Source organism: Lacerta agilis, chromosome 3 (genome assembly GCF_009819535.1).
Source record: "Lacerta agilis isolate rLacAgi1 chromosome 3, rLacAgi1.pri, whole genome shotgun sequence".
In the NCBI taxonomy this organism is placed as follows: Eukaryota; Metazoa; Chordata; class Lepidosauria; order Squamata; family Lacertidae; genus Lacerta; species Lacerta agilis.
Window position 1 is genome coordinate 66,364,146 of NC_046314.1, and position 27,818 is coordinate 66,391,963.

Consider the following 27,818-nt stretch of genomic DNA (forward strand, 5'->3'; position numbering starts at 1 on the left):
ATCTCCAAATACAGAACATTATTATGTTGCTCTTTCTCTGCTCTCTATTTCTCTCCCATTTTTGTACTTGGTAAGTCACTAAAGCTCCTTTGAACATACTGAGTATTAGATAGGGGATTATAGTGGCCTTTTTTTTTAATACCAGGCATATTTGAGCAAATTCATTTACTGTAGTAGTAGTAGTAGTAGTAAACCCTGGACAGTGTGAGCAAGTAATGGTGTAACTGAAGAGCAGCTTATTCATATTTCTGAGAATCAAATGTTTAAACTCAAACAGAAAAGGACCTTTTAATCTTTTGGAGTTAACGCTGAGTCTTGTGTTAAGTAGCAGTTGCTTAGAAATATTTTGTCAAAGGAATCCCAAGAATTGAAGCTTCTTATCTGAGGAATAATAGCTGAAGAAATAATTATCTCCTCTTCCTGTTTTGCTTTGTGCTAACCAAAAGACTCATTTGTGGAGGCTTGACAACCTGTTTATTCCTCTTCATTTTATTTTGTTTTGTTTTATTTTATTGCGTTTATATCCCTCCTTTCCTCCATGGAGTTCAAGGTGGAGTAGATGGTTCTCCGCGTCATCTCCTGATGATATTCTCACAACCCTGTGAGGTACATTAGGCTAAGAGGCAGTGACCATCTCAGTGTGCTTCATGGCTGAGTCCAGGGACTTGAACTCTGGTCTCCCAGGATTTAGTCCAACACTCTACACTGTCTCTCAGTTTACAGACTTGCTGACAAGTTTTATGCATCATTTTGGAACCAGTGGTCGCTATAGTGTATGTTCCCCACTCTGCTACCCTACCCACCCACCTTTCCTACTTTTATTTAAAACCTATTGTGTCACTTTCTGGTCCTGCATGTTATGTGATTTAATTTTTAAAAAAATGTTTTGAAATATTTTTCACACCCAAGTTGTAAAATGAGAGTATATTGTCAGTACATGATACTGAACAAGAACTGCCATCTCATTTGGCACCCTCAGTTTCAATGTGCACAGTTGTATAGTCCTGCTATTTCAGTACATGTGTGTATATATAATTTTTTATTTTTTTATTTTACAGAATTGGAAGCACCCAGGGAGTCCCAACTCAAATAAGTGACAGATGGCTTGCTAGACAGCCATAGCCAAACTGCGGCACCAGATGCAGCCCAAATTGCCAAGTTGAGGGAGTGCTTGTACATACTGTATGTATGCGTACACACACACACACACACACACACACATTTCTGCAAACCCACAGACTGGCAGTTGCATACTTTGGAGAGTTTTTGCCATGGATGAAAATTAATTCAAGCACCAGATGGAGCGACCTGACAGCACAAAGACCAAAATCCCATGGAATACCATCTGTTACTAGTGGTCAGTTTGCCATACAGTCTGTGGCAAGTGGGGAAAAAACCCTTCCAAGAAGCAGCATAAGAAAAACACCCTCTGCACAGAACAAATTACACAAATACCTCTATGAAATAAATAAAACAAGCTGAGCGAGGGGAGATTGATATTGGCATCCCTGAAAGCGGAATAATGCACAAATCTCTGGTGTTTTTCTGCACTGGACTCTGATCAATGCAGTGGGGTTTTCATATGTCCGCCTGTTAAGTTGTGACAAGTAACCGTGTGCTGATGACTGGAAGCAGACAAGTTTAGGAGCAGTGGGACAGATTTAGGGATTGAGCTTCACAGACTTTATCATCCTGTATTGAGTTTTGCAACTCAGTTTGCTACTTTGTCTTCTCCTGATTACTGTTAATGCAGTTATTATTTGGGTTCCTTGTATTATGGTACAAATATTTGATAATAAATATTACTCAAAGCATTTGGAACACTTTTTAAACGCATTCTACAGCTGCAAACTTGTTAAAATTATGAATCTGCTCTCTGGAGAAATATCAGTAAGGAAGGAACCTATTGGACACACAAAGGAGGCATGATGGGAAACCGTAGAAGGAAAGGGAAGTTGGATTTTCTGTGTGGCTCCCCAGACTATTTCTAATTGGCCTTCTTGAATCCATCAGGATCTGCAAATAATCGCTTACTTGATGTGCTTTTAGTTCTGGCACTTCTTTTAACAAGAGGATGAAAAGTGAGTCCTACAATTCTCTCCTGGTGGAAAAAAGGGAAAAGACAAAGGCATAAAATAAAATAAAAACAGCCCAAACTATTGGAGTTTACATGAGGTGAATGTCTTTGTTTGAGAAGCTTAAAAGGTTCAGAGTGTTTAAGGAACAACAAGAACACAACGACAGCTAAATGCAAAGGGGCTTTTCTTTTCATGCCTGCCTGTGGCTGTGAGTTGTGAGGAAGCAGGCAAGGCAGTGTGATAAACGGGGACTCCATTGGAGGTGGTGGGGAAGCCGCCAGCTGCAAAGGAAATGGGGCAGCCTTTGGATTGCAGAGACTGCTGGGTTGAACAGTGAGCAGTTGAGTTCAGAAAGGGCTTTCCCACCTGGCTTGGCACATTGGTAACTGCCCAGAACTCTGGTCTTTGGTCTCGCACGGTCTGTGTGCCTTTCCCTCCCACCCCTTTATGCAATCTATTTCAGCTTTAGCAGTGGAAATTTCATCTGACGGGGAAGATCTGCCAGAGGGTGGCTTTGAGGAAAGATGAATGTCCGATATTTATGAACGTGTGAAAATCCAACTGAAGGAAATCTTTTTAAAGCCTTAAGTTACTTGAAACCTACACATCTGCAAACCTTTGTCTCTGGAATTGCATCATGCTATACTGGAAATCTCAGGCTGTATGATGATTATATCCAATTGAGCAAAAAGACGGCTTGCCGTTTCCTTGAACGCCTCTTCTGCAGTAGCTGTTTCTCCAAAGGATATGTGTACCCTCACTCCAATGACTCCGAATCAAAATGAACCTGGTTTTGTTTTGGTTTTTTTAAGCATTACGTTTTCTTAGCCGACTGTCGTCATCTTTTATAGAGAAATTTTTCACTATGCATTTGGTGGATATTTATAAAAACTGACCCTTCTCTCTCCTCCCCACTTCGTATTCTGATCTGTTGAAACTCTTGAGCTTATCAATAAAACAGAAGCGTCAGATTTACATTTTCTGCACTAGACATAGTACTTTCTTATGCCAAAAGGGAAATATATAGCAAAGCATGTATGCCGCAGTGGAACATGGGCCTGTTCTCTGTAGTGATTCCAACATCCTCTGCCTCTCTTGGAAAGGCAGGGTTCCTAAAAGTGAAAAGGAGAAGCCTGTATGCCGCAGGCGATATTATGAGGAAGGCTGGCTGGCGACGGGCAATGGCAGAGGAGTTGTGGGCGTTACGTTCACCTCCAGCCATTGTAGAAGAGACCGGAACACTCCGCAACGCATCAACTTCAATTTAAGGGGCCACAACAGTGAGGTGAGTAAATGGCAAGCTCTTAAGTTTCAGTTTAGAAAGGTGAACACAGTGGTTTGTTTTGATAAAAGGGCATTTGTGCCAAATAGATTACAGAAAAGCCTTAGGAAAATAAATGGAATTGCTGCTTGCCATCGCCCTGCCTGCTTCAGTAAATAACTGTGATGGATTAAAGTTTATTATCGGTAATGCCTTGCCGTAATGTATGCATTGGTTGTCTTAAAAGAGAAAGCAGACGTAGCCCACATGGTCCCTGCTTTCCACCAGATACTGTTGGATCCCAACTCCCTTCAGTCCCAGATAGCATGGCCAGTGGTCAGGGACAAATTGAGCTGAAGTCAAACAACACCTACAGGGCACTCAATTTGCTAATGCCTGGGCTTACCTTTAGAGCAAGACCAAACAGGTTCCAAATAAAATAGGAAATGTAAGATGCATGCCAAAGTTTGATCATGAATGGTACACGGTGAGGCCTGTGCCCTCCCACTGCTATCCTCCTGAGCTCTCCCAACACCTGCACATTGGACAACCTGTTTGCATAAGAATATACAAAGTATACATCATAAAATGTGGGCTGTGTGACAGGTGTGGAATCCAATGTGTATATGTGAGGAACTTTGGATATAGTGGGCATGCCAGAGACAGGATGTTTTTGTGTTGCAAACTTCCATAGAAGTTGATTAGAGATGGCGTATTGGGAACATCTACAACAGAATATAGGGTTTCTGCTGTCAGCACCATTCTGGTGTGTGAACTTTTAAAGATCTGCTAATGTGCTACTCTAGTACTGCTCATCCCCTAGGGCATAAGCACTTCCTTAATTTTATTTTTATTTTATTTTTTGGAGGCAAACAAAAGTACTATTGTTGTACCAGGTCTTTTGAGAATGAAGCCTTTGTGCAGTGAAACTCATGTTCCAAGATTTGAGAACTGATTCTGCAACTGTTTTGCTTTTTCATCCTACTGGTTTTGCTTTTGCTTTTGTATTTAATTTATTACTGCCTGCTTGTATTAGTTATATTTTTTTGTTCTTATGCTGTAAAAAAAATCGTATTGGCTATAATTGCAGGAAAATGTGGGCATAGTGTCCCTTAGAATCTGTTTGTAAAATGCAGGTGGAAATTAAATGCTGCTGAATACTTTCTAGTATAGTAGAATTATAATGGAAAGCATTCCAATAAAAGCCACTTGTAGAAACCTGCCTCAATCATGCTCCTCTCCAATTCTAGGGAAGACCCTCTGATAACAGATTACGCAGAATGCCTGGAACAGAGACCTCTTAAATGACTCATAGAGCCATAAGCAATTGAATATGACAGCCTCCACAGTGCAGCTGTGGTGGTGCTTTTTCTTAAAAAAAACAAAACCACTACTGCAAGGTAATTAGATTTAAATAATGGTTAGACCCTGAAACCGGAATATGGCTTATTCTTACGAGCAATCCAAAAATCTCTTTAAAAATGGCACACACGTACCAATATAAAAATGTGTGGGATGAAGCATAGTCTTTTGTTGTATTTTGTGAGATAATGCTTCATTCTAAAGCAGACTTATGCTAACCCTAACTTGGTTTAAAAGCTTTTATGAGCTTGATTTAAAGCAAGATCCAAAATGGCCATAAAAGTATTGTTTTAGATTTTGATCAGGGGCAATCTTGATTGATATATAGAAATTTAGCATGGGAGTTTAACATGAGAGACCAGGCATCAAATCACAGCTCATCCATGAACACACATGGTTTGCGCATAGCACTTATACCATACTTTAATTTGATTGCCAGAACCCAGCCCAGCAGCTAAACCATAGTTTCTTAACAACAGAAAAAAACATTTTCGGAAATCATTGTTGGTTTATAAAGCTTGATTAACGTTAACTATAGCTTAGTGTTATGTGCAAACCAGGACACTGGATGGCTTTATCAAGTCCATTATCCATCAGCTTCCAATTTCCATTTACAAAGTGGAAATAATGATGTATAGAGGAATGTCTTGTATGTGCAAAGGGTTGTAATGAATTCAGTACAGAAGGATTTTGTAAAAATGACATCCAGTTGATTTCTCTGTCCCACACTGTTACAGAAGGCCACCCAGAGCTCAGGAGAAGCTTATGGGGGACTGTTGGGTAGGAGGAACTGATGGAAATCAGGGGCTGTGCCTTGCATCAGCAGAAGTGCTTTTCCTAGTTCAACCTTCCCCAACCTGGGGACCTCCAGAGGTTTTGCACTACAACTCCCATCAGGCTGAGACAGCATGGTGGATGATGGCAATGATGGAAACTGTAGCCAAAAACATCTGGGAGATACGAGGTTGGAGAAAGCTGCATGTACTTCTAAAAATACCGAGAGTGGTGTACAACCCAATCATAAAACCAAATAATATAACCGCATTTTCAATATGTGTATTAGAGGAATTGACCAAACAGTGGCAGGCAATTTCAACTAATTAAAGAGCAGTCCCCCGTCCCATCCCTCCCGTTGCTGAGATTCTAACAAGTTGCAGCTTTTGCCTGCTCTTCTATTTAGGGCTGAGATGAATACCTAGGGATTCTAGTACAATTCTAAAAGTAGAATTGTAAAGGGTTGAGCATTGCTTGGAATGAAAAAGCCATGGGGAATCTAGAGAATAAGACAGAGGGTTGTCTCCAATGCTAGCCCTACTCTTAATAGGACCATTGAAATTAATGAACATGACTATGTTCATTAATTAATTAATTAATTAATTAATTATATATCACCTTTCATCCTGTAGATCTTATGGCAGTTCACAACATAAAAGTACACCATAAAACCACAAAATACATAATAAAAATAAGAGAAAAAACAAACTGATACTCTCCCCTCCCACAACACATTTAAAAGGGTAGTGGATGTTAATTAGCCAAAGGCATGGTTGAAGAGGAACACCTGGTGCTTAAAAGTGTATGCTGAAGGCACCAGCCAAACTGCCCAACTCTGAGTAAAACTTGGTTGGATACAAGTGAGTTGGAATTATGGTTGTTTGGGAGAGATTGAGGGGAGGCTGAATTAAAAGGTTATTGTTTGGATTTGGGATGTATAAGAAAGTAGTGTTAGGGGCTATGCTGGGGAAGAGCGCTGAGAGTGACCTCCAGAGAGCGAATTACTTGGCTCGATGTGTAGCTTGGAGAAGATGTGGCTCTGAGGTCCTACAATTGGTGCTCGTGTGAAGATTTTTGAAGGATTGGTTTTGCTCACACATTTTGTTTGAATAAAAAATATGTTGCTTCAGATTATTTAATAGTGTTTTGTAGAGTTCTGCATGCCTGCCTGAGAATTAAATCTGTCCTACTAAAATGGAGTGTGAGGTTCTACATATGTCTTCCCAGTGACTCCTGTCTATGTGCAAGTGACTTCATGTTTTTTGTAAACCAAAATTGTTGGCATGTTCAGCAAAACAGAAACCAAATTTGCTTTTAACTTCTGCTCAACTGTTAAAACTGATTTCTGGGAGTGAGTCTACACAGACCAACATTAATTTCTGTGAAGGGTCGGAGAGTACTAAGAAGGCCTTTTGGCCAGGGAGATGCAAACTACCTACCTGCTTGCTTTTGTGAGAGATCCTTCAACATGAGAACAAATCTGACCATACTTTGGAACATTTTACAAAACCTGAATTATACAATCTACCAGTTATCCCAGGATAGAAGTACTGAGGATGAAGGCTGCATTTCTGAGCCATAATAGCTAGCAAACAATTCCACCTTGATTAAAGTGACTTGTCTAAAGATGAAATCTAATAGTTTAAATGGTTAAGAACCCAATTAAACACCAGAAACAATTCGCAGTGTAATTGATCACAGTCCTCAGAATAATTGCCTGTCGGTACAATAGCTGTTTTGTTCTAGGACAGGGAGCAAATTATATAGGCCCTTGTCCTTGTACTACCGTAATAACAAATAAGCTCTTGGTTAATCTCTCAGACTGTAATTGTTTCCTGAGAGCAGTACGAAGAACAGGTTTGTCTTGAGTCTTCCTGTTCTACCACCTTAGAACTGACAAATATTTTTCTCCTAGTGAATGAAGGCAACAAAAAATCAACATCCACCCAAAATGCCATATGTAGAAGATACACCAAAGTATAAGCACACACAGCGCATGCCAACAAAGGCTTGTTTCACACTAGCAGCTTATCTCCTTCCAATTTTTCTTACTAATTTTTCTTTGCCTTGTTACCTCTTTGGGCCTTTCTCTCTTGCAAGTAGAAATATTGAGGCATACTTGCAATTAAGAGGTATAGTTCAGACATAGGTTTACTAGCTTAATGAGAACTAGACTGTAGTCTAAAGCTAAACCCACATGCCTGTACTATTTTGTGCTTTCTTTTTCCTTACACAGAAGAAATGCTATAGCAGATGTTGCATAGAGGTAAATGTTAAATCCTGCCTTTTGGAACCAGGAATCAAAATCTCAGATATAGGATGGGTAAACCAGGCATGACAGCAGTACACATGAAAGGCATCTAGGTGACTTAGCTGATCATAAACTGAACATGGGCCAGCGACGCAATGTGACTGATAAAAAGCTAATGCAGTATTAAACTGCATTAATGGGAGCAGATTATGAAAGGTAATAGTTCCACTCTGTTCTATACTGCATCTGAAGTACGGTGTTTTGAGTTCCACATTGTAAGACATTGTAATGTATGGACATTACATTGATCATGTCATTCCTGCATGTTCAGAGGAAGGTGTCCAGGATGGCGAGGAGTGTGAAAATTAAGTCCCATGAGGAATAGTTGAAAAAGTTGGGTGTGGTTGGCCTGGAAAAGATTAAAGGGGGACGTTACAGGGGCCTTTGGATGTCGGAAGGGCTGTTCCGCAGAATATGTTGCTCCAGAGCACAGGAAACAGGTGGAAATTGCACTAAAGCAAATTTCAACGAAATGTTAGGAGAAACTTTTCAGTTCTGGAACTCCCTTACATGAGAGATTAGATTGGTTCCCTTTTAAGCTTTTAAGTGAGTTGCTGAGACTTTGTTGTATTTTGCTTGGCTTTTAATCTGGTTTGAATGTTTGATCTCTATCCTTGCATTTTGGCTAATTTTGTTCTGGACTTGGTTTGACTGGATGTTGTCAGGTTTTCTTTCTGTCTTCTTGTGAGCCGCTGAAAGTCCTAAAAGGTCAGATACAAATGATTTCAAAAACATTATTAAACTTAATTAATAATTAATCACTGCATCTAAAAGAATATATACAACATATCAAAATGTTTGAGCAAGATTTGATCTGATTTGTAGGAAACCAGAATGTGTGTGTGTATGTATGAGAGAGAGAGAGAGAGAGAGCCCATAGGACAGAAATATGCATATGCAATAAGTGTTTCATGCTATTGGTATCTTAGGCCATCTTGCCAACAGGCAGGTCCGGTCTTCATTCGGTTGTTTTGACTTTTAAAATAGTATTCTGTCAGTTTATACAGCCTAATTCTGACAGGTATCCGAAGAGTGCATAACTAGAACCCTCCAGGGCTTCTTAAATACACGACCTAGAATATATGGAAAAAATGTTAATTGGATGCTACTATTTTGGCAGTCCAAAAAGGTCTTGGATTGTAGGCTGAGGGGGGTCTTCAGAACAATAATCTGAAAATGCTAGAAGAGCACCTACCAGTTAGAAGAAATCAGAAACTGGGATGCTGTTGAAATCGGTGATACCTTTCCTATGACTTGAGGGCAATCAATATTTCTGTGTAGGTCCACTAGTTGGTAGCTTCTCTCTCCGACCCCTGGAGCTCTCCACAAGCCCCACATCCTTCCTAGTCCACACCCCTCACCACCTGCTGGCGGGAATGTGTCCTTGAACTGTGTTAATGTCTAGCTTGCCTGGATGGAGGTGTGTGCATGTGTGCATTCAGAAACACACTTTTGTGTGACTGGAACATAGCACAGTGTACATGTCAAAGTCACATATGTTGTCTTGCCCCTTTTCACCTCTCACCCCACCCATGACTAGCATATGTGTGTTGCAAAGAGGAGCGTTAACTAATAAGGCCCCCTCGGCAAATTTTGATTCCTTACGAGATACCATTGCTAAGGAGTCAGAAGTAAATTCTACTCATGTACAGGGCTGTCATAATTTGTGCTAACTACAAACAGGAGTTGCATTGACCAATAACTCCTGAGAAATTGGCAATTTTAGAGATACTGTACATTGAAGGATCTGATCTTAGAAGCTAAGCAGGCTCCATCCCGACCTTTGTCTGGATGGGAAGACCACCCGCAGATGCTAGCTGTCCACAGGCACAGAAAGCAGGGAAGTAGATTGCCACATGATCTAAATGGATTACAGGGGTGGGGACGAGGACAAGGGAAAGGGTTTGATATATGAACAGCAAGAAGTTGGCAGCAGGGAGTTAATGTATCAACAGAACGTGCAGAAAAGATGAGGTGGCTATGCAATTACCGGTAAAAGGGTGATTTATGCTTAGTGCATCACATTCATGTCCCACTGAAGATAATTATAAAATTGGTGTAGGTTTCACTAGTACAAAGTCTTTGGCCAGTTGTGCTTTAAATCATAAATGCCTGCATGTACATAGGCTCCATTTGTCACAGGCCTTTTACTTTAAATTGGTTTTATAACCAGGAAAGATCTTATTATTGCTTTTATCATGTTTTATATCAAGACATAACTATTTTCTTCCGTCGAGTTTCTGCTTTTTACTGAGATTGGGTCAGCTTCAATAACCTAGTGGTGCATGAATGTGTGCTTACTCTGTCTTCATTCGGGAATATGTTCATTTTAAATTTCTTTCTGCATTCCCCACTGTCCTTTTCCTGTATCACTGGTGTACTTGGTTGGGGCATGTGCACAATGACCCTTAGAAGGGACATGGGACTGATGAGCCTTGAGACTTAGAGAACTGGGAAGTACTGAAGCAAAAGAGATGGCTGGGTCAAGGGAAGTTTGGAGGGACCAAAGAGAGGTACCCATCGTTCACAGTACCATTAGGAAATGCAATGTAGAAGAAAGAGAGCATGGAGCCAGCCACTTCTCCCCGAGCCTCAAAGATCTTACAGTCAGAAGGCTCTGGTTGTCTCAGAACATGTTTCAATCCTGTTTTTTTCTGGTGGAATGTCAACCTTTTGTTCTCTCACTTTTGACAAAGCATCCACATTAAATCCTCTGCATTCCAGCGTTTCTAACTATCCCTTGTTTTCCTCTGATTTGTGGTGTGTGCTTATACATCATAATTTGCAGAAGACATGTGTATAGCATAGCCTTTGCCAACCTGGTGCCTTCCCGATATTTTGGATTACATCTTTGGGAGATTTTTCATCATATGTCAAGGATGGAACCTGAAATCTTTCTTGCACATCACTGATCTCAGCTGGCTAGTCCTTCACTAAATGGTTCCAATGGTTAGAATGGTTCCAAGTGGACTTGCTTGTCTGGAGGTACTGATGAGGTAGCTTAGCCACCTTTTTTCGGAATAAAGTGAATGAAAAACTAATGGTGGTTCTACTGCATAAAGAGGACAACAGTATCCATTGTAGGCACAGTTTAAAAATGCTAACAGGCCATACGTAATGCTACCGTCTGTTTTGCAAAATATATCTTTGGAGCATTTGCAGCAGAAATCAACAACAGCTGTTGTGTACAGCAACCAGGGGGAATGAGGAACCAAAGGCTAACTCAGGAGACAACAAGGATGAAGTCAAAAATAGAAAGAATGAGGTCAGTGTGTGGTGCAGTACAAGATAAATTAAATACAAAGGTTGATTTGGTTAAGTAGATGGACAATTGCCTGAGGACGGTGGGGACTGAGCATCTCAGCAATGTTACAAACCATCCCCAGTGTTTTGGACTGTCCATGCATAAGCCAGAATTGTTCGTACATTGTTTCCAAGGCAGAATAAAATGCAACATGGAGCTCTGTGAATCCAAACAGCATAAGAGAAGAGGGATACACCCTTTAGGAAGATCTTTCTCTGTAGTGGTTTCCCAAATGTGGAATTCCCTTCCACTGGAGGTGCAGTTGGTGCTTCCACCACCGAGTCAGAACATACCTGTTCACCCTGACCCCTTGTGGAATCGTTTAGATTGTGGAAACCCTGGGTGTATGGGAGTATTATGTTTGCTGCTGTTATTTGCCCATTTTGTATTGCATTATTTTAAATGGTTGCTTTGTTTCATGGTTTTAATTGTGCTTTATTAATTCCCTGTAAACCACCCAGGAATCTTTGCAGATGAAGGGTAGCCTTGAAGTTTAAATAAAATAAAATATCCCCATTTCCCTTAATGGGCCCATCTGTGTTCCACAACTACCTTATCACCCTTACCGAGAATGCTGATGATTGGGAGGCCCACGTTGCCCTCCCTAAGCTTGTTAAAATGCATGTGCTTCTCATAAAGGGGAAGAATAAGAACACCAGGAGCTATATAACACAATACCCAGGTGTTTTTAAAGTAATATAAAGCTGTTGTTAAAAAGAGGAATACTATGCCAGTTATTAAATGCAAAGCATTGCAACCCAATACAGTCCAGTAGCAATTTATCAACAAAACAGACCTCCAGAATTGCCCAAAAGAAGGTCTTTCCCACCATGGCAGGTGGTGGTGGTATGTCTCTCAACCAACCAGACTTCTTTCCCAGCTCTCACCTGTGTTAATCTAGATTGTAACCCTACATTCATTTTAAGAGGAAGCATGCTCAGCAATGAAAATCTTCTCCATCTAAAACAGGGGTCCAAAGAAGAGAGGCTGTTGCCATTGTTTGGCTTCAGAAAAGATCTGCTGTCTGCATCTGCCTTGTACTAGCCCAGTATTGTCAACTCATGACTGGCAATGGCTGTCCAAGGTCTCAAGCAGATACCATGAACCTCACCTGCTAGTTGTTCCCTTTTTAACTGAAGGTGGCAGTGACTGAACCTGAGAACTTCTGTATTCAAAGCATTTCCTTTTCTATTGAGCTTGCACTCTGTTCTTAGAATATTGAGTAAGGACTTCCCACAGCTGTCTCAAAGTTCCTGTGGCTGGTCTGCAACTGGACTACTGTTGATCGAGGCTGCAGTGATCTTGGGGAGATAGCCATTTCTGCAGAAGTCACCACTGTGGGGCTGATGCTCAGCACTAGATATTATACTTAGTAGAACAGTGTTCTAGAGGGGAGGTAGAAAGCAGTGATATCTGAAGCAAGGACAGGCAGGCACTGCCTTCCTCTCTTCTGAGATCTCTACAGTGTTAGAAACTCAGGTATATAAGCCAGGCGCCAAATGGCATCTTGACTCTAGGTTGCAGACACCACAATGGAATGTCTATCCACTGGGGGTATGACTAAATCACCCTTGGGGTCCCTTCCAACATTACAATTCTATGATCTCAACTACTTTGCTTGACTGTAGCTTGCTCTTACAACAATTCACTTGTCCCAGTGCAGGAAGGAGAAACACACAGTGGAAAAGGAAAGATATTAACGATGGACTACGGAAGAGGTTTTTAAACTGTGACTGCCAAGCTGGCACCCATAAATCTCCACGTAGTCGCAATTGGACCTGCCAGCCAGTAGCAAAATATGTCTGGCGCCGGGCTAATTTCAAGCACTGCTCACCATCTAGAAGGGCTAGAAGCTTATTTTCACGTTCGTTCTAAATGAAACATGAAGTTGGTAGGAAGATGACCCCCCACCCAGCATGCAACAGTCCGTGGTCTCTCTTCAACTTACACATAATTTTGGTTTACTCACAGTCCTACCTGTGGCTGAGTTTTGGTATGCCCTGCTCTCTGTGTGCTGTTTTAGCTATTCACATTTTCCAGAGAGGGCTCTTAAATGCAGACACTTGAGAAGTACAGCTATGGAAAGGATGCAGTGTGAATGTAGGTTTGTATCACTGATAAAATGAGGTGTGTTGTGCCAATGATGAAGCATTACTTTCTAAAAGCAAATATGTATCATCCTATGAAGGACAGTGCTGTAATCTTGTAATGGTTCAATCTTTTTTGAAGCAATGCTTCTAGTCAGTTGCCAGAGATATTTACGTCCTGTTTTGCTTTTAGATTATTGTATCGTTTCCAGGACAATGATAGACAGACATCTTGCAAAAACAAACAAAACAAGCAGAGCATCTTTTTGTGTAGCATTGCTTCACTCCCAACGCATCAACCATTTCTTGAATAATGTGAATTTGCTAAACTTCCTTCGTCCTCTGATAATCAAACATACTTGGAGAAAATTCATTTATTTAGGATACATTCTATTTCCCATCAGTGCTCACTGCAAAAACACTTATTTATTTTAAGCTATTGTGAACTTTCTATTCATTATTTATTTATTTATTGTTATATTTATAGCTTTTTTCCAAGGAATTCAAGGTGGCCTGCATGGTTCTCCTCCTTCCTAATTTTATCTTGACAATCACCCTGTGAGGTATGTTAGGCTGGGAGACAGTGACAGGCCCAAGGTCACATAGTGTGCTTCATGGTTGAGTGGGGTTTTGAACCCTTTTCTTCCAGGTCCTAGTCCAACACTCGAACCACAACACCATGCTGGGACCCTTAGTTTCTTCTGGCATTAAAAGACCTAGTCCTGTCAAGCCAGGAGACAGAGCACATATATGTGGGCAACTTCTGTAGCATTGCATTAATAATACAGCATTGCTATATCTCTAGAAAAGCAGCACCAATCTGAGCTTACATCTCCACCAAGTGCTAGAGAAACAGCTGGAGTAGCCACAGTGTTCGGCAATGTAGAGGACTCACTCTTCACGCCACGCAAAGGGTGACTTGGGAGAGCACATAGGCTGGCAGTTGGAGTTTTTGTACATAGCATTTACAGCAGGCATACAAGATCCAGTTGTCAAGACAAGAATGCAGGAGTCAGTCCAAAGCTTGGCAGACAGAAGCAAGGGGGTGGTTGGGGAAAGCAGCCAAAAGGATGCAAGGTAGTTCCAGACTGTCTAGACTAGTAGTGGAGCCATTTTTCTAGCAAAGATCACAGTGAACTAGGCCAAGGCCAGTTTATACATTCAGCAGAATCAAATGGCAATTTCCCCTTCCTTGGACTGAGTTCTTTCAGGTTACAAGTAAAGGAGGATTGCTTTTTTGCTGTCGCACTAAAGCACCTACTGCATATAGAAAACAAGAGATGGGTTCATCCTAACCCTCTTCCTGATTACCGGTATACTCTTTTTCTATGGGCAGGAAACTTCTTTTTCCCCCTTCTGAGGCAGCACTCTTCAATCCCTTCCTCACTTGCAGTCTGAAGCATTTCAATCAGAGAAAGTCTTTACTATATAAATAAAAAATGGAGGCAGAAGAATCATACAAACACATCATATTCCCAGAGGTCACTAGGTAGGGCTGAGCAAGATCTGGTTTTCAACATTGCGATTATATCACCAGCTAAACATCACAATATACTGATATACCACAGTGTCTGAAATAAGGATGGAGCTATGTAGAGGCATTGGCTGGCATCACGATTTTTCCCACATTGTGATTATTGCATAACACACACACACATCGTGATTCATGTTATATTGCCAGGTCAAGAACTATGAAACCGATATAGACTTCAAACTGGTATATATCGCCTAGCCCTAGAGGCCACCAGTGAAAGTCTCTGCTCAAAGAAGGTTGCTATCCTGCCCTATGCTTATATGTGGTAAAGGGAGAAAATACTGCTGACTACTATAAGTACATGGCCCAAGCAATGGAGATGGAGCGTAGATGCCTGATTGTGTACAGAACAGTTTCTATTCATTGCTTTGGGGACAACAATGAATTGGGATTAAGAACTGGCATTGGCAGTTCAGATTGTATGCTAGGGATGCTAGTTGGCAGTTCAGATTGTATGCTAGGGATACATAGCATCTGCAGTTGGTCCACAACAACAAAAATGTGGTGAATGCTTCCGATCCAGCTGAGGCATTCAGATAAAAGCTGTTGTTGACAATTAGTGAAAGAAGTAACAGGAAAATTGTCACTTCTTGCAGCCCCAGTGTGTGTGGCTTGAAGTTTGCTACTTTAATGTTTCCACTTCAACCCACTACTCTTTATTTAAGCACAGAAAATTCTACCCCTTCCAAAGCATTAGAAAGCAGACTTCATGAAAATGAATACATTTGCCCATAATGTGTCTTAAGTTGCCCATGATTGTTATTGCTTCTCTCAACCTCCCCCCACCCTTTCCTTGTTCAAGCAGAGGATGCATCTTTCAGATATGATACTGTAAAGTTTGAGTCTCACCCCTCTCTATTATTTTGGTAGTTCTAAATCTTATAATAGGGTTTTGTTTTAGGTTGGGTTCCCCCCCCCCCCAAGAACAAAGGTGGTGAAAGAAAGAGAGAGAAGTTGGCTTTCGTTGCCATTTCATGCTGGGCAGTTTAAGTCAAATTGTTTACCGGTAGATTCAAATCCACCAAGGGTGCAATCCTACAGAGTTTACTGTAGAAGAAAGTTCCATGGGGACTTTTGGAGCTTCTTCCAGAAGCAGCTGTGCTTAAGAACCAGTGTCAAATTAAATACAAGTACTTTTATTTAACTGGGATATTGGGAAGCATATCCTGTAGCAGACTTTGTGGAGTATAAAATCAACACTGAGGTTGCTCTGTGTGTTGGATTTCAGCACCAGACTCCTCTAGAATCCGCAGCAAAAGGATCATGGCCTTCTGTCTTCCCCTTGTGTAAGAGCTTTTTAGCATACTACACACCAAATATTATTATTTCCATGCTAAGTGACTGATAGGTAAGAAAGAACCTTCCATCTTCCTGCTGTTTCCCAGAATACCAGCCAGTGAAACCAAAGGACCACTTTGAAAATGCAAGAAATAAATCCACAGGCACGGTCCATTTGATGTATTTCCCCCCACGGATATTGACACATACCCCCAACTCTTGAGTACACCAGCCCCTCTAGCATTTCCAAGGGCTGCAAGATTGCTAGTCTGGGTCTGCTGTTGGAGGACATGTATTTGTTTTTCTCACCAATTTTACAGGTGGCTGCTTCTCTTCCCCTAATGTTTATATTTGTTTGCAAGGCTAGAAAGCCAACTAGTCGGGTGAATAATGCCATATATCATTCTGAATAGGAGAAAACATCAAAAGCACACCCACTGGTATCATTAGGAACAAGGAATGAAGTATGGTGATGACCTTTGAGCAAAGGAGAGAGAGAAATATCTTGGTGGAAGCAAACATGTGGCAGTATTGCCATGACTTGCTTTTTTCTTACTGATTTAATGATCATCCCAGAGGGTTATCTGGTATCTTTCACTGCTGTATGGGAAAGATACCTCCATGTGCTTATTTTATGATAAAAAAAACCAAATAATGTAGCTAGCTCTCAGTAGGAATTGGTTGTGTTCCTTGATTTGCCAGAATTTTCATTTGACAATGGATTTTAGTTTTGAGAATCTTTATGTGTCTTAATTACATAGCTGATCCAGTTTCCTCCACTAAAAAGCGTGGAAAGAATAAAGAGATGAGACCCCACAAATTAACAGCTAATTTAGGGAAACAAACTGGAGAAAGAGCACAGCAGGGAAAAGTAAATCCCAGTGGGAAAATCCCAGTCTATATCCCCTCTCATACCTGCTTTTAAGTGTCAACAGAAATAAATTGGAAGATCCAGTTATGAACCTTCCACGTCACTTTTTGTTTGACCTTACAGGTAGGGATACATAGCCCAGGTGGTAGACCATGAGACTCTTAATCTCAGGGTCGTTGGTTCAAGTCCCACATTGGGCAAACAGTTCCTGTAGTGCAGGGGATTGGACTAGATGACCCTCGGGGTCCCTTCCAACTCAGTGGTTCAGTGATACTGTTGTATTCGTCTGTAATCCAAGGGCTGAGTTAACCCATTTTCATGTACTTAAAACTTAGAAAATTCCCACTGGGAGGGCAAGTTGCAGATACTCTTGCGAGCACACAATGCATCTCTGTATGCTCTATAAAACACACACACACACACACACACCCCAGTCCCTTTCAATGGAGGCTGGGCATCCCAGTGTCAGGGGCTGTAGTGCTTACCCACTCCCCCAAGAGTGAATGCCAGCCATTGTTTTTATTAAGAAATGTGATAGATTCATTCTACAAATGCTCCCTTGTCTAGATGTAAAGGATTCTGTCTCTTGCCTTTCACCATGTGCGCAGTTGCTTGGGGAAGAACATCCCCGTAGACTTCCTAGTTGAGTAGCTGTGCCGTGCATTTGTTCCCTTGTATATTGTTTGGAGTTGTGGGGGTGGCAAGGAAGCACAGCGATCTCCCTCCCTCGATGGCTGCTTATGCGCCAGCCCAATTCCAAAAATGCTGCCAGAAATCAAGCGTTGCTTCTTCAGGGGCAGCGGCGCTCCCCCCCCCACGCATCCTCCCCCCTCCATTCCTCCATCAAGAGGATTATAGGGTTGCACTACAGCAATCTTGGTTCATGTTTATTCCTTTTCATTATGGAGGGCTGTGTTTTGTGAAAAAATAATAAAAAAGGATCTTTCGAATGAATGATTGCTGGAGTTGTTTGTTTATATTTTAGGCCTAATGTTTAAAGAAGAACTGCCAGAATCTCAGTCAACATTTGAGGGGGGTGGGGAAATTATAGCTTTGCAAAGAAGCAACCATATGGTGGTTTACCTAATTTTAGAGATGGAGAATAGAAACGGTACTTGCATTCAATATTAGTTTTGTTGTTTTTTAAGCAAGCAGCGGCAACAAGAAGAACCCCTCAAGCAATTCTTTTCATTTCAGCTGGCATTTTGAATTTGTTGATGCATTTAAGATCGGGTAGGCCATCAGCTTGAGGTTCTGCCTTACCTAGTGTTCTGTCTATGGGGAAGGTCTGGAATAAAGGCAGCTGCACACAAGCATGATAGTCATCTCATTAACCTCATATTAGGCTACATGAGCTTTTTTAATAGGGCTGTCGCATAGCTGAAGCAAGCGCTCTTCATTAGCCCGAGTTATTTTAATAGATCAATCAATAAAATTGCATAACTTTGCATATGAATAAAAGTCAGTTTAAAAAAAAAATTATTACAAATTTCTTTAGTTTACAAAAGTACGTGCATTGTCTTTTTTTCAAGTTGCGTTTTCTACAGATCAGTTTCATTTGTGAGACATTAGTGTTACCTTAGGAAGAAAAAGGAAAGAGGTGGAGGGGGGAATGGTGAGTGGGGTTGGGTCGGGTGGCAATGCTTCTATTCTACTTAATGTATTGTGGGGTGTAACGGATCAGCCCTTAGGCTGGGTATGGTCAGGAGCCCAGCGTATTAGGAGTTAACACCCACTCTATGTGACTGGCAGCTCACTCGCAAGAGGCGGGGCTTTTCGCCCTTTTAAAGGGGGAAATGGCAGTTGGTCAGGAGGGTTAGAGGGTGAGAGGGTTGGAGAGAGATCGTGAGAGGTTAGGCTTTGGGGAATGGGAGGAAAGGTCTTTACCAATGCTATGTTGTAACAAAGCTGAATTACATGAGAAGAAGATTTGTAACAGTAATAACCCTGGTCATCCATGTTTTCAAGTTACCTCAATAAAGTTAAATGTGTTTCAACGTTTGTTGACTCTGGCAGTGTATCAGTGCCTTAAGAGGTGTGACTAAGAGGAGAGAACAAAGTTTTCCTGTGGAAGAGGAAACGGTTTGCTTATTCTCCTGTCATACAGAGGGCTGGGCAGTGAAGCCAAAGGTGCCACGCAGTTGCCAAAAAGGTGAGGCAAACTGCAGTAGTTGGGAACCTGGGGAGGGAGATCCCATAGGTGGCAAGAGGTTTTCGAACGTGAAGCACTGAGGTACCCCAGAGACATCCCCCATATGAACACTTTAGGATTCATTCTAGTCGTCAGTGAAACCTAGGGAGAGACACAGTTGGGGAAGCATCGAAAGGGAGGGGTCGGGAATAGGATCCCTCACATGGGGTTTTGTGTCAGTGTCACTTGTGTGTGTTCTATTTACTATTCACTTGTATTCCTTTGGTTGTGAGAATGGTTGGGGGCGGCCTAGGGTGTGGCTGGTTGTCTTTGGTTGGCTGTGGTGAACTTTGTTTTCGTGTGTGAGTGAGGTGTGTGTGTGTTTTTGGATCAGGTTAGCCAGATTGATTTGAATGCTGTTGGCGAGTTCTTGCTGTTGTCTCGTTGAGCTGTGTATGTGATAAAGGGTAACCATACTAGGGTGAAGGCGTCTTCTTCTATTTGTCCTCGTGTCAATTTCAGTTTGTTGGTTAGTTTTTTTTTGAACAAAGAGGCATAATGCCTTTGTTTTTAGAGTCAAGCTGGGATGGAGTGATTTCCATCCCCATACTGGCAGTTTAAACCTCGCTGCCCAGCTCAGCACTGTGATGGGGTTGCAGATCGCCTCCTCTCTGCTCATTGGCTCAGTCACCTGAAGAATGGGGAGGGATGCAAAAGTCAGTTGAGGTGGGGGAGACTGTGTGCCTGTGTACACTGTGTGCGTGCATGTGAGAATATGTCTGTATGTTGGCCACATGGACAGCTGACATGTAGCCCCCATAGAGTTAGCAAGAATGATTGTGGCCCTTGGGCCTAAAACAGGTTAGCCCACCCTTGCGTTGCATGCAGTAAGTGCCATTTTGGAAGAGACATTCCCTTACGTATGCTGTATAAATGAAAGTACCTGGAAATGTCTCTTCTCAGGTTGTGCCTGCCACCTGGACCTTTCATAAGAGCTTGCATTTAAATAATATTTTTTCTATAAAAAAGAACAGCTTGCACAATTAATTGGGGATACCATTTGCTTTTTTTTTTTTTTTTTTAAAGTTTTAATTGCTTTAATCAACTACGGCTGCAAGCTTTCAAGATTATCCTCGTAGACAGGGTTGGGCTAGAAGAAAGAAACAAAACATTCCATTTTAGGAGGTTCTGCCAAAAATAACTGGACGAAATTACAGTTAGGAATTAATTTACAGAATGGAAATGAAAGCTATGAGACTTGGACATTCCTTCAGAAATCTATGAGACTAATGATTTTATTTGAGAAATGGACCGTCAATCTTTTTCTTCACTAAGGTTTTAAAAATGCCAGATATTGTATAACACAGCTCTCATGTCTGTTGATGTGGCCATAGCGTTTTTTCTTGCTCAGCTCTCCATTCATTCTAGTGGGGCTCATGCAGAATACGTTGTTGTTGTTGTTGTTATCTTTTTAATAATGCTTAATTGTCAGAACCTCTAAGCGGTTTACATAGAATGCAAAACATACCTTTAAATTGTCAATAAAAGTCAGATGTTAATAACAATAAAGAAGTTAAAACCTTAAAAAATCCAAGTATAAATAAAGCCTGTCATTAAATATATACTAAGCTAGAAATTCTTGATATGAAAGACTGTGGTTACATCAGCAGATGTGAGAACTTTGTTATAATACTGTATTGTGGCACATCTTCAGTCTTAGGGAATGAGAACAAATGGAAGCTATTGAATGTACATTTTGCAACTCAATTTTTTGGTCTTATAGATCAAAGGGCTGCTAAAGGGTCACATGACTTAGATTTTATCCTGATGCTTAATTCCTAACTATAATTGCTTTATATTTATTTTATTCTGCATTTTCTTGCAGTGTGGAATGCTCTGTCTGGTAATATAATCATAGCCAAATATGGGATTAACTAGATTATTATTGAAGAGAATCACAGACACATGGAAAAGGCTAGTTTTATTCTGCAGTGTAAAAATAAATAAATAAATAACATTGACAGAGCTACCATTGCATTCTAAGAACAGTTTGTAAATAGCTGCTTGCTATTTAAAACTTAACAAAGCCAAATGTCCATATTGGATTAATTGTATTAGGAAAAATGTGGAAAGGAAGAAAAGGGAAGGCTGCATTCAAATATATTAATAAAGCCAGTCTAACTTAGCTAGTTCCATGCTATCTGCTTGAACAGGCTCTTGGGATTCAGAACATTTGCAGAGTTCCTTGTAGAAGAGAGCCTCTGAGAGTCAGCATCTTAGGACATTTCCATTAAGTCAAAAGTAGAGAGTAAAGTCTCACATATGGATAGGAATAAGAGACCAGTAGAAGCCAACTTCCTTCCCAAGATGAATTGTTGTTTGACCCTACCATGAAATTTGCTCCATCTCTGATGTCGGGGGCCTTTTTGGCCAATCAGAAAATTACTGTGAGGCTAGTTCCACCTCCCTAAGGACTCTTAACTTACATTACTAAAGATCTTAACCAGTTCAGTCCTGTTGAACCATTGTGAAAACCAGCTATGTCTCCTGGGTGCTTATTCAAAGACAAAGGATATGCTTGCTCATAGTTTATGGATATGCTTACTCGCCATTCTTCTGAAATTTCCAGAAGTTCTAGGAGGCTTTATTGAGCTACATCAGAGTACTGTATAGAAGTTCATCAGAGGGGTATTAACATTTGTTGCCACTTCCTCTTAATACTGTTGAAGTGGCAGGCAGAGGAGGGGAAGGAAGGAAACAAGTATGGGTGACAGAAGAAATGGATGCTCAACCAGCCCCTCATTAAGTATTAGATGATGATGATGATGATTATTATTATTATTATTATTATTATTAAATATATTATATTTAGTATTAAAACACCATTATACCACCCTTCATTAAAAATCCCAAGGCAGCTCACAGTAAAAATGAAACAATGTTAGCATTAAAGAAAGAATATAGCAACATCTGCAATAACTAGAGAAATCTACAAAGGACTGGGCAATGACCTGAAAATGCTTCACACTTTTTGTAAAATGCCAAAAGCACATTGCAGTTGTGCACTTTACTTATTTCAGAGAAGAGACAATTTCACAAGCCGTTCACAAGCACAGAAAATAGTTTAATTGGAAAAGTGGTAAAAACATGAGAATCGCACACACAGCTCATTAATGTCATTTTTGTAATGAAAGAACTGCATTCCCCACTTGACAGTTGAGTGACAGCTTTAAAACAACCACCACCAGGAATACTCAGCAAGCCATATTGCTGCTCTTATAATTTCTGCTATGGTTGAATGTCCTTTTTTTTCCCTTTACCTTGATTTATTTAAAATGATCAGGTATCTGCTTTCACCGCTGCTTGTGGTTTTTCCACACAAGACCATTGTGCATTCGCAAACTGCCCTCCTGAAAATTGACCCAGCGCTGATGTTTCTCCACACTTGAGCGGTCATCACCTATTGAGACATGTTTTTATAAAAATAATCGCTGCCTTTATTCTTTTTTATTTTATTTTGCCGCATCAGCATATCCAGGTCTTGAATAAGCCTAAGTCAATTGTGCTGCGCTGAAAGGAAAAGCTGTTTGACAATGGAAGCCAAAAATAACTTGAATGGTCTCAAGAATATACATTCCTCTCTGGAGTTAGCCATAACTAAGTAGAGCAAGGTTGATAAACCACATTTTGTTCATGTCAGAAGCAGCAACAGAGCAGTTGGACACTGCTGCCGGCAGCCAACCCACATCTCCCTTTCCTACAGTGTTAATATTACATTATTTACTGAGTATTCAGCGTGGCCAGCCCAAGGCGTTTTGTTGTCTAAGATGGAAACCGTTAGGGGCCAGGAATCAGATTCCTAGTCAGGTGCTGGAGGTGAGGAGGAGTCCTCTGAACCTGAAGGGAAAAGACAGACAGGGCCAGCCCAGCCCCACAAGCATTCTTGATGGTGGTAAATCTGGATCTTGGGTCTTCAGGATGCAGCTTGGAGCGTATAGGACTGAAAGCTGCTCTAGCTTCCCCTGTCCCCTGAACAAAATTCCTTCCACATAGAAAGGTAGCATGTGAGGGAGAAGGCTCTCCTCCCTCAAATTCACATTTTTCTGTAGAGCAAAGATGGAGGATCTGGAGCCCCTCAGATGTTGTTGGACCACAACTGCCACCACCCCATGACCATTGGCAGTGCTGACTGGGGTTCATAGGAGCTGGAGTCCCTCAAAAGGGAGTTTTTCATCTGGAGGAGCATTCAATTATATGCACCCTAAACTGCAATCTAAAGCAGGGCTAGGAAACCTTTTTTAGCCCGAGGGCCACATTCCTTTGTGGGCAACTTCCAAGGGCCACATGCCAGTGGTGGATGGGGCCAAATGCCAAAGTGGATGTAGCAACAAATACAAAAATTTCTATTCTACAGTGGTCTAGTGCTGCACACCCCCTTCTCTTTACTCCATCCAGACAACCAAGAGGAATTATCAGAGTTCAGGGACACATTCCAGCCAGGCAAAGACAATTGGGTGTGAAGCAGAGCAAGTGTGGGATGTCACCTGAGGGTCAACTGTCTCCTGAATGGCCACATTTGGCATGTGGTTCTCCACCCCTGGTCTAGAATATAGTGCCCAGGCACCTCTACCTTCAGTGAAAACTAGGCATTTGATTCTGTGGATTTCTTCAATGATATGCCAATTTCTTGTATTCAAGGAGTCAAGCAAGATGCATTTTTTAAAAACTGTGTAGCTAATGTTGATCTGTGACCAAAGTATTCAAAATTAAAATGGTTAGATGTTGGTAGGTAAACAAATGTTTATATGCTTAATATAATATAATCTGACACTTGAGTTAGTCTTGTTATGATATACAATAAGTGCCTCACAGAATCACTGAAGTATACATTCCGTGGTTTAAGAATTATTGATGTCCTCCCAAAAAACTGTAAATGAAAAATTAACTTAAAGTGGTCTTCTAGATGTGGGAACCCAAGGTAATACATTACAGGTTCAATACTGTTCAGATATCTCTGGATGATTTAAAACACCAATTTTCTCTTAGCATTATGTTCAAGCTCTCCTAGATCCATCATAAGCACCATGATATTCTGCCTTTCTATAATAGATAGCACAACGCTTCCACCTATCCATTGCAGGAAGGCAGAATATCATGTTGGGGACGTAACTGTCTTTCTGCTTACAATTTTTAAAAAAATGATCACAGGAATTAGGAGCTCTGCTTGGAAATGTGGTGTGTAGAGACTTTGAACAGTTAAAATAAAAACCCACTTGGCTGTGCTTAACATGAGATGCACAGGGTTTGCTTGAGCAACAGGGCTTCCCCTTTCTCTCCTCTCCCCCATGCACACTCAAAGTATGTTCCAGAGTGTCCCTCAACCTTCTGGAGCATATTTTATGGGGCCCAAAAGGTATGGGGAGTGGAGATATGGGGAAAATTCTACAAGTGGACTGCCATCACTGGATGCAATATTAAAGGTTCATGACATTGGGGGGTAGGGGTGGAATTCTTGGTGATGAACACAATGTCTTTAAAACAGAAAAGAGCCAGTACAGACATTATTTCGGTTAGGTTACTTGTGCAAAGTACAGATGAGAAGGAGAGCTCCCCACAGTGATATGGTGCATGCATATGCAAATATTTAAATGAGTAAGCCAGTTGCAATAACATCCACACCAGGAGAAATATCGTGCTTATTGGCTGATGAACCTAAGGCCCTGCACTTCTGGTCTTGAAGTTTTATGGTATGGGTGGAAAATCTACGCTTAAATCAGAAGTTCGGTTCCCTTGCTTTAAATTTGGGATTGTTTGTTTGTTACATTCGTATCCAAGGAGTTGAAAATTGTGTAATGGTTTACCCATGCCCACAATTAATATACTCACAACAAGCTTGTGAGGTAGATTAGGCTGTGGAATTGTGACTGTCACAAGGTTACCTTTTGAGTTCCATAGCTAAGTGAGGAATTGAACCTGTGCCCTCCTTGTCCTAGTTCAACACTCCCACCATTGCTACACAACTAATGTTGACTGCTGTGTTTGTTCTTGAGCCAAACTTGATATTTGACAGAAGATCTGTCTGGGAACCTGGCTCTCTCCCAAGTTATCTAACAGCAGTGGAAGAAAGGCAGAAGAAAACCAGTGGAAACGTGTGTAATGCTTTCTCTGTTTCCCCCCTCTATTCTCATCATTAGGGGTTGGCAAGGTTTACCTCACCTGGGCCGGTTCACTCCAGTGGAGCTGCCTCTGTAGCCCGCGATTTCCGGCATCTGCAGGACGCAATTTCTGGTGTCTGCCTCTGCACAGATGCAATTTCCAGCATCTGCATCTGCGCAGACGTGATTTCCAGCGCCGCAGAAGCGAGTCCCCGTGCTGCGCTGCACCAGTTTAGCACAGCGCATGGGAACTCGCCGAGCGAACGGCTCAGTTCGGGGGCGGCTTGTGGGCCAGTTAAACGACCCCCGTGGGCCGCTTGTGGCCCATGGGCTTTAGGTTGCCAACTCCTGCTCATCATCTCAATAAATAATAAGAGAGGATGTCCAGATGCATTTTGCTGTGGTTGGAAGAAAAGTGCCTAAGAGAGCCATTTCTTCATGTCAGGGGAGAAACTGCTGACAAGGGAAGGGTTAAGCCAGAGTTCGACAACAATATGGCCTCCAAATGTTTTGCACTACAACTACCCAGCATGGCTGTGATGGGAGCTTTCAGGTTGGTGAAGGCTGGGTTGTCTTCATGGTCTAAGATGGTGCCCAAATTGAGTAAGAGAAATTTACTCTTCCTCTGATCCAGTTATGCAACAGCTCTTCTTGCCACCTGTAGATTCATCCGTAGGTGAACTAGGCTTCTCCACTGGTATCCCTTCTGAAGGGCACAGTTGACCTATGGATACCTGTGATAAGGATTGCCATTTCCCCCAGACATCTAGTTTCATTCAGGGTTATTCTGCCTTTAAAATAAACTTGGGGTGTCCGTTGTTTACAAATAATGATATAGCTGCCACATAGGTTTGTACATGGTGTGACAATGTGCTCTTTTAAAAAAACATAAAATGCCTGCCTTGTTTTCTGTGAGAAGTGGTAGCAAAATTGCTAACAACTCGCATGACATTTTACTAAAAAAAATTTTGGTTTGTTGACAGAGCACCTGAGCTCATTTCATTTGGTGTTGCAGCAGGAGGCTTCACAGCATCAAGAATCATGATTGTGCTCTTTTAAAAAAATGCTGCTGCATTGCATGGGGCAACTGTCAAGGCACGTTAATCAGATTAAAACAGTATCCTTTAATATAACTATGTCAAATAGCATCCATACGCAGCCAGCTTTTTCACAGAACATGTCAGAAATCAGTTCAACTCAGAGAATCCAGAGCATGAAAACAGTTGGATACCTGGGGAAAAAGCATAGGCACAAAAGCTGCAATTTTATGCAATTTTATGTAGGGAACCAACATTGTGGATGATGCAGACTCCACCGACTGTGCTGGCCCCATGAATATACAAATTTGATCAGCAGACTAGCAGAAAACCAGTGCCAGCTGAAAAATGGCATTTTATGATCCTTCCAGGGTTTTCAAAGGGAAAGGATGCTATTTGGGCCATGACTTTAAGGAATGCATGATTGTAAGCACCATAGACTTCATCTATCCAGCAGGGGAGAGAAGCAGCCTTCCACTTGCATAGCTGATGGAGATGAAAGCGTGCATCTCAATGCTCATTTTCCTGATGCTCATCCAGCCCACACTGAATTGGCAAGATGTGGCCAGTGCACCATTAGTTGTCTAATTGCATAGAGTTAAAGGTGGGTCAGAGCCAGTGAAACCAGTGCCGGTTTCCCCAGCCCTTTCATTTTCTCTGGTCTACATCTTCTGCCAGGAGCTTTCTGTTTCCATATAACTGTCTATGGTGGCTCAGCTGGCCTTCAAAATAAATGCCAGCTTACCCCAGGCATTGCCTTTTCTTTTTTAAAAAATATATGTGGGGGTGGGGAAAGATAACCTGTGATCAGGGCTATTTTGGGAGTGGTGGGTAAGTAGAAATAGTCTAACATAACTCTTGTTGCCACCTTGAGAACCTCTAGGGCAGCAAACTCATTCTTCAAAGTCTCTGCAGACACATTCATAGGTCATTTCATGTTACATCCACATGGTGTTTGGGGCAGGACTTGGGTTTGCTGGTTTTGCTCTCTCCACCTCATTCAAGTGACATAGGAACTATGCTGACATTTGTACTTACCTAACTATGAACTTATGCATCCCAGTCTGCAGAAGAGACAAAAGGAATTATGGGGCCAGAATTGCTGGTGCAATGCATTCAAGCACTCGCTCTGGAGAGAGGTAGGCTGAGCAGTTGGATGCAGGATAGAAGAAAGTGCCACCCACCTCTTTCTCTCTCCATGAATAGGAAAAATGAAAAGCTCAACTGGTAAAGCAGAAGGTTGGATTAGACTGCTTTGTGGTCCCTTCTGTGATTCTATTCTATATATACCGGTAGATAGCTATATCACATTGGTGTAGAAAAACTGACCGTGCTTATCAAGTGCTGAGGTTATGATTCTGATTTTTTGGGACTGGGTAGAGACAGAGTTAGTGACTCTTTCATTAACTTGCACCATTTAATGGTCCATCATAATCTGGGTTTGTAGAGAAGCTGTCTCCAGAAGCTGCTGTAGGGCATGAGCACAACTAAGGGAAACTCACAGATGAAATACTGGTGGAGGAACAGCTAGTCTTTTTGCTGATCTACATGCTGACATGAAAAAGCCCACAGGCCTCTCTCTGGCTTTTATAGAACAAGTCCAGCACATGTGAAAAGATTGTGATGTAACTGTCT

The 27,818-nt window shown here is 41.5% G+C and overlaps 1 protein-coding gene across 3 annotated transcripts in view; it reads left to right on the plus strand.

Moving 5' to 3' along the window:
• The window catches only part of TULP4 (TUB like protein 4), a 93,765-nt gene that overhangs the window by 28,773 nt on the left and 37,174 nt on the right, over positions 1-27,818 (plus strand). For all 3 annotated transcript variants that reach the window (XM_033144089.1, XM_033144087.1, XM_033144088.1), the window contains exon 2: positions 1,059-3,363. In XM_033144089.1, the coding sequence (XP_032999980.1) occupies positions 3,112-3,363 (252 nt within the window). In that variant the 5' untranslated portion in view covers positions 1,059-3,111. The remainder of the gene's footprint in view (positions 1-1,058; positions 3,364-27,818) is intronic.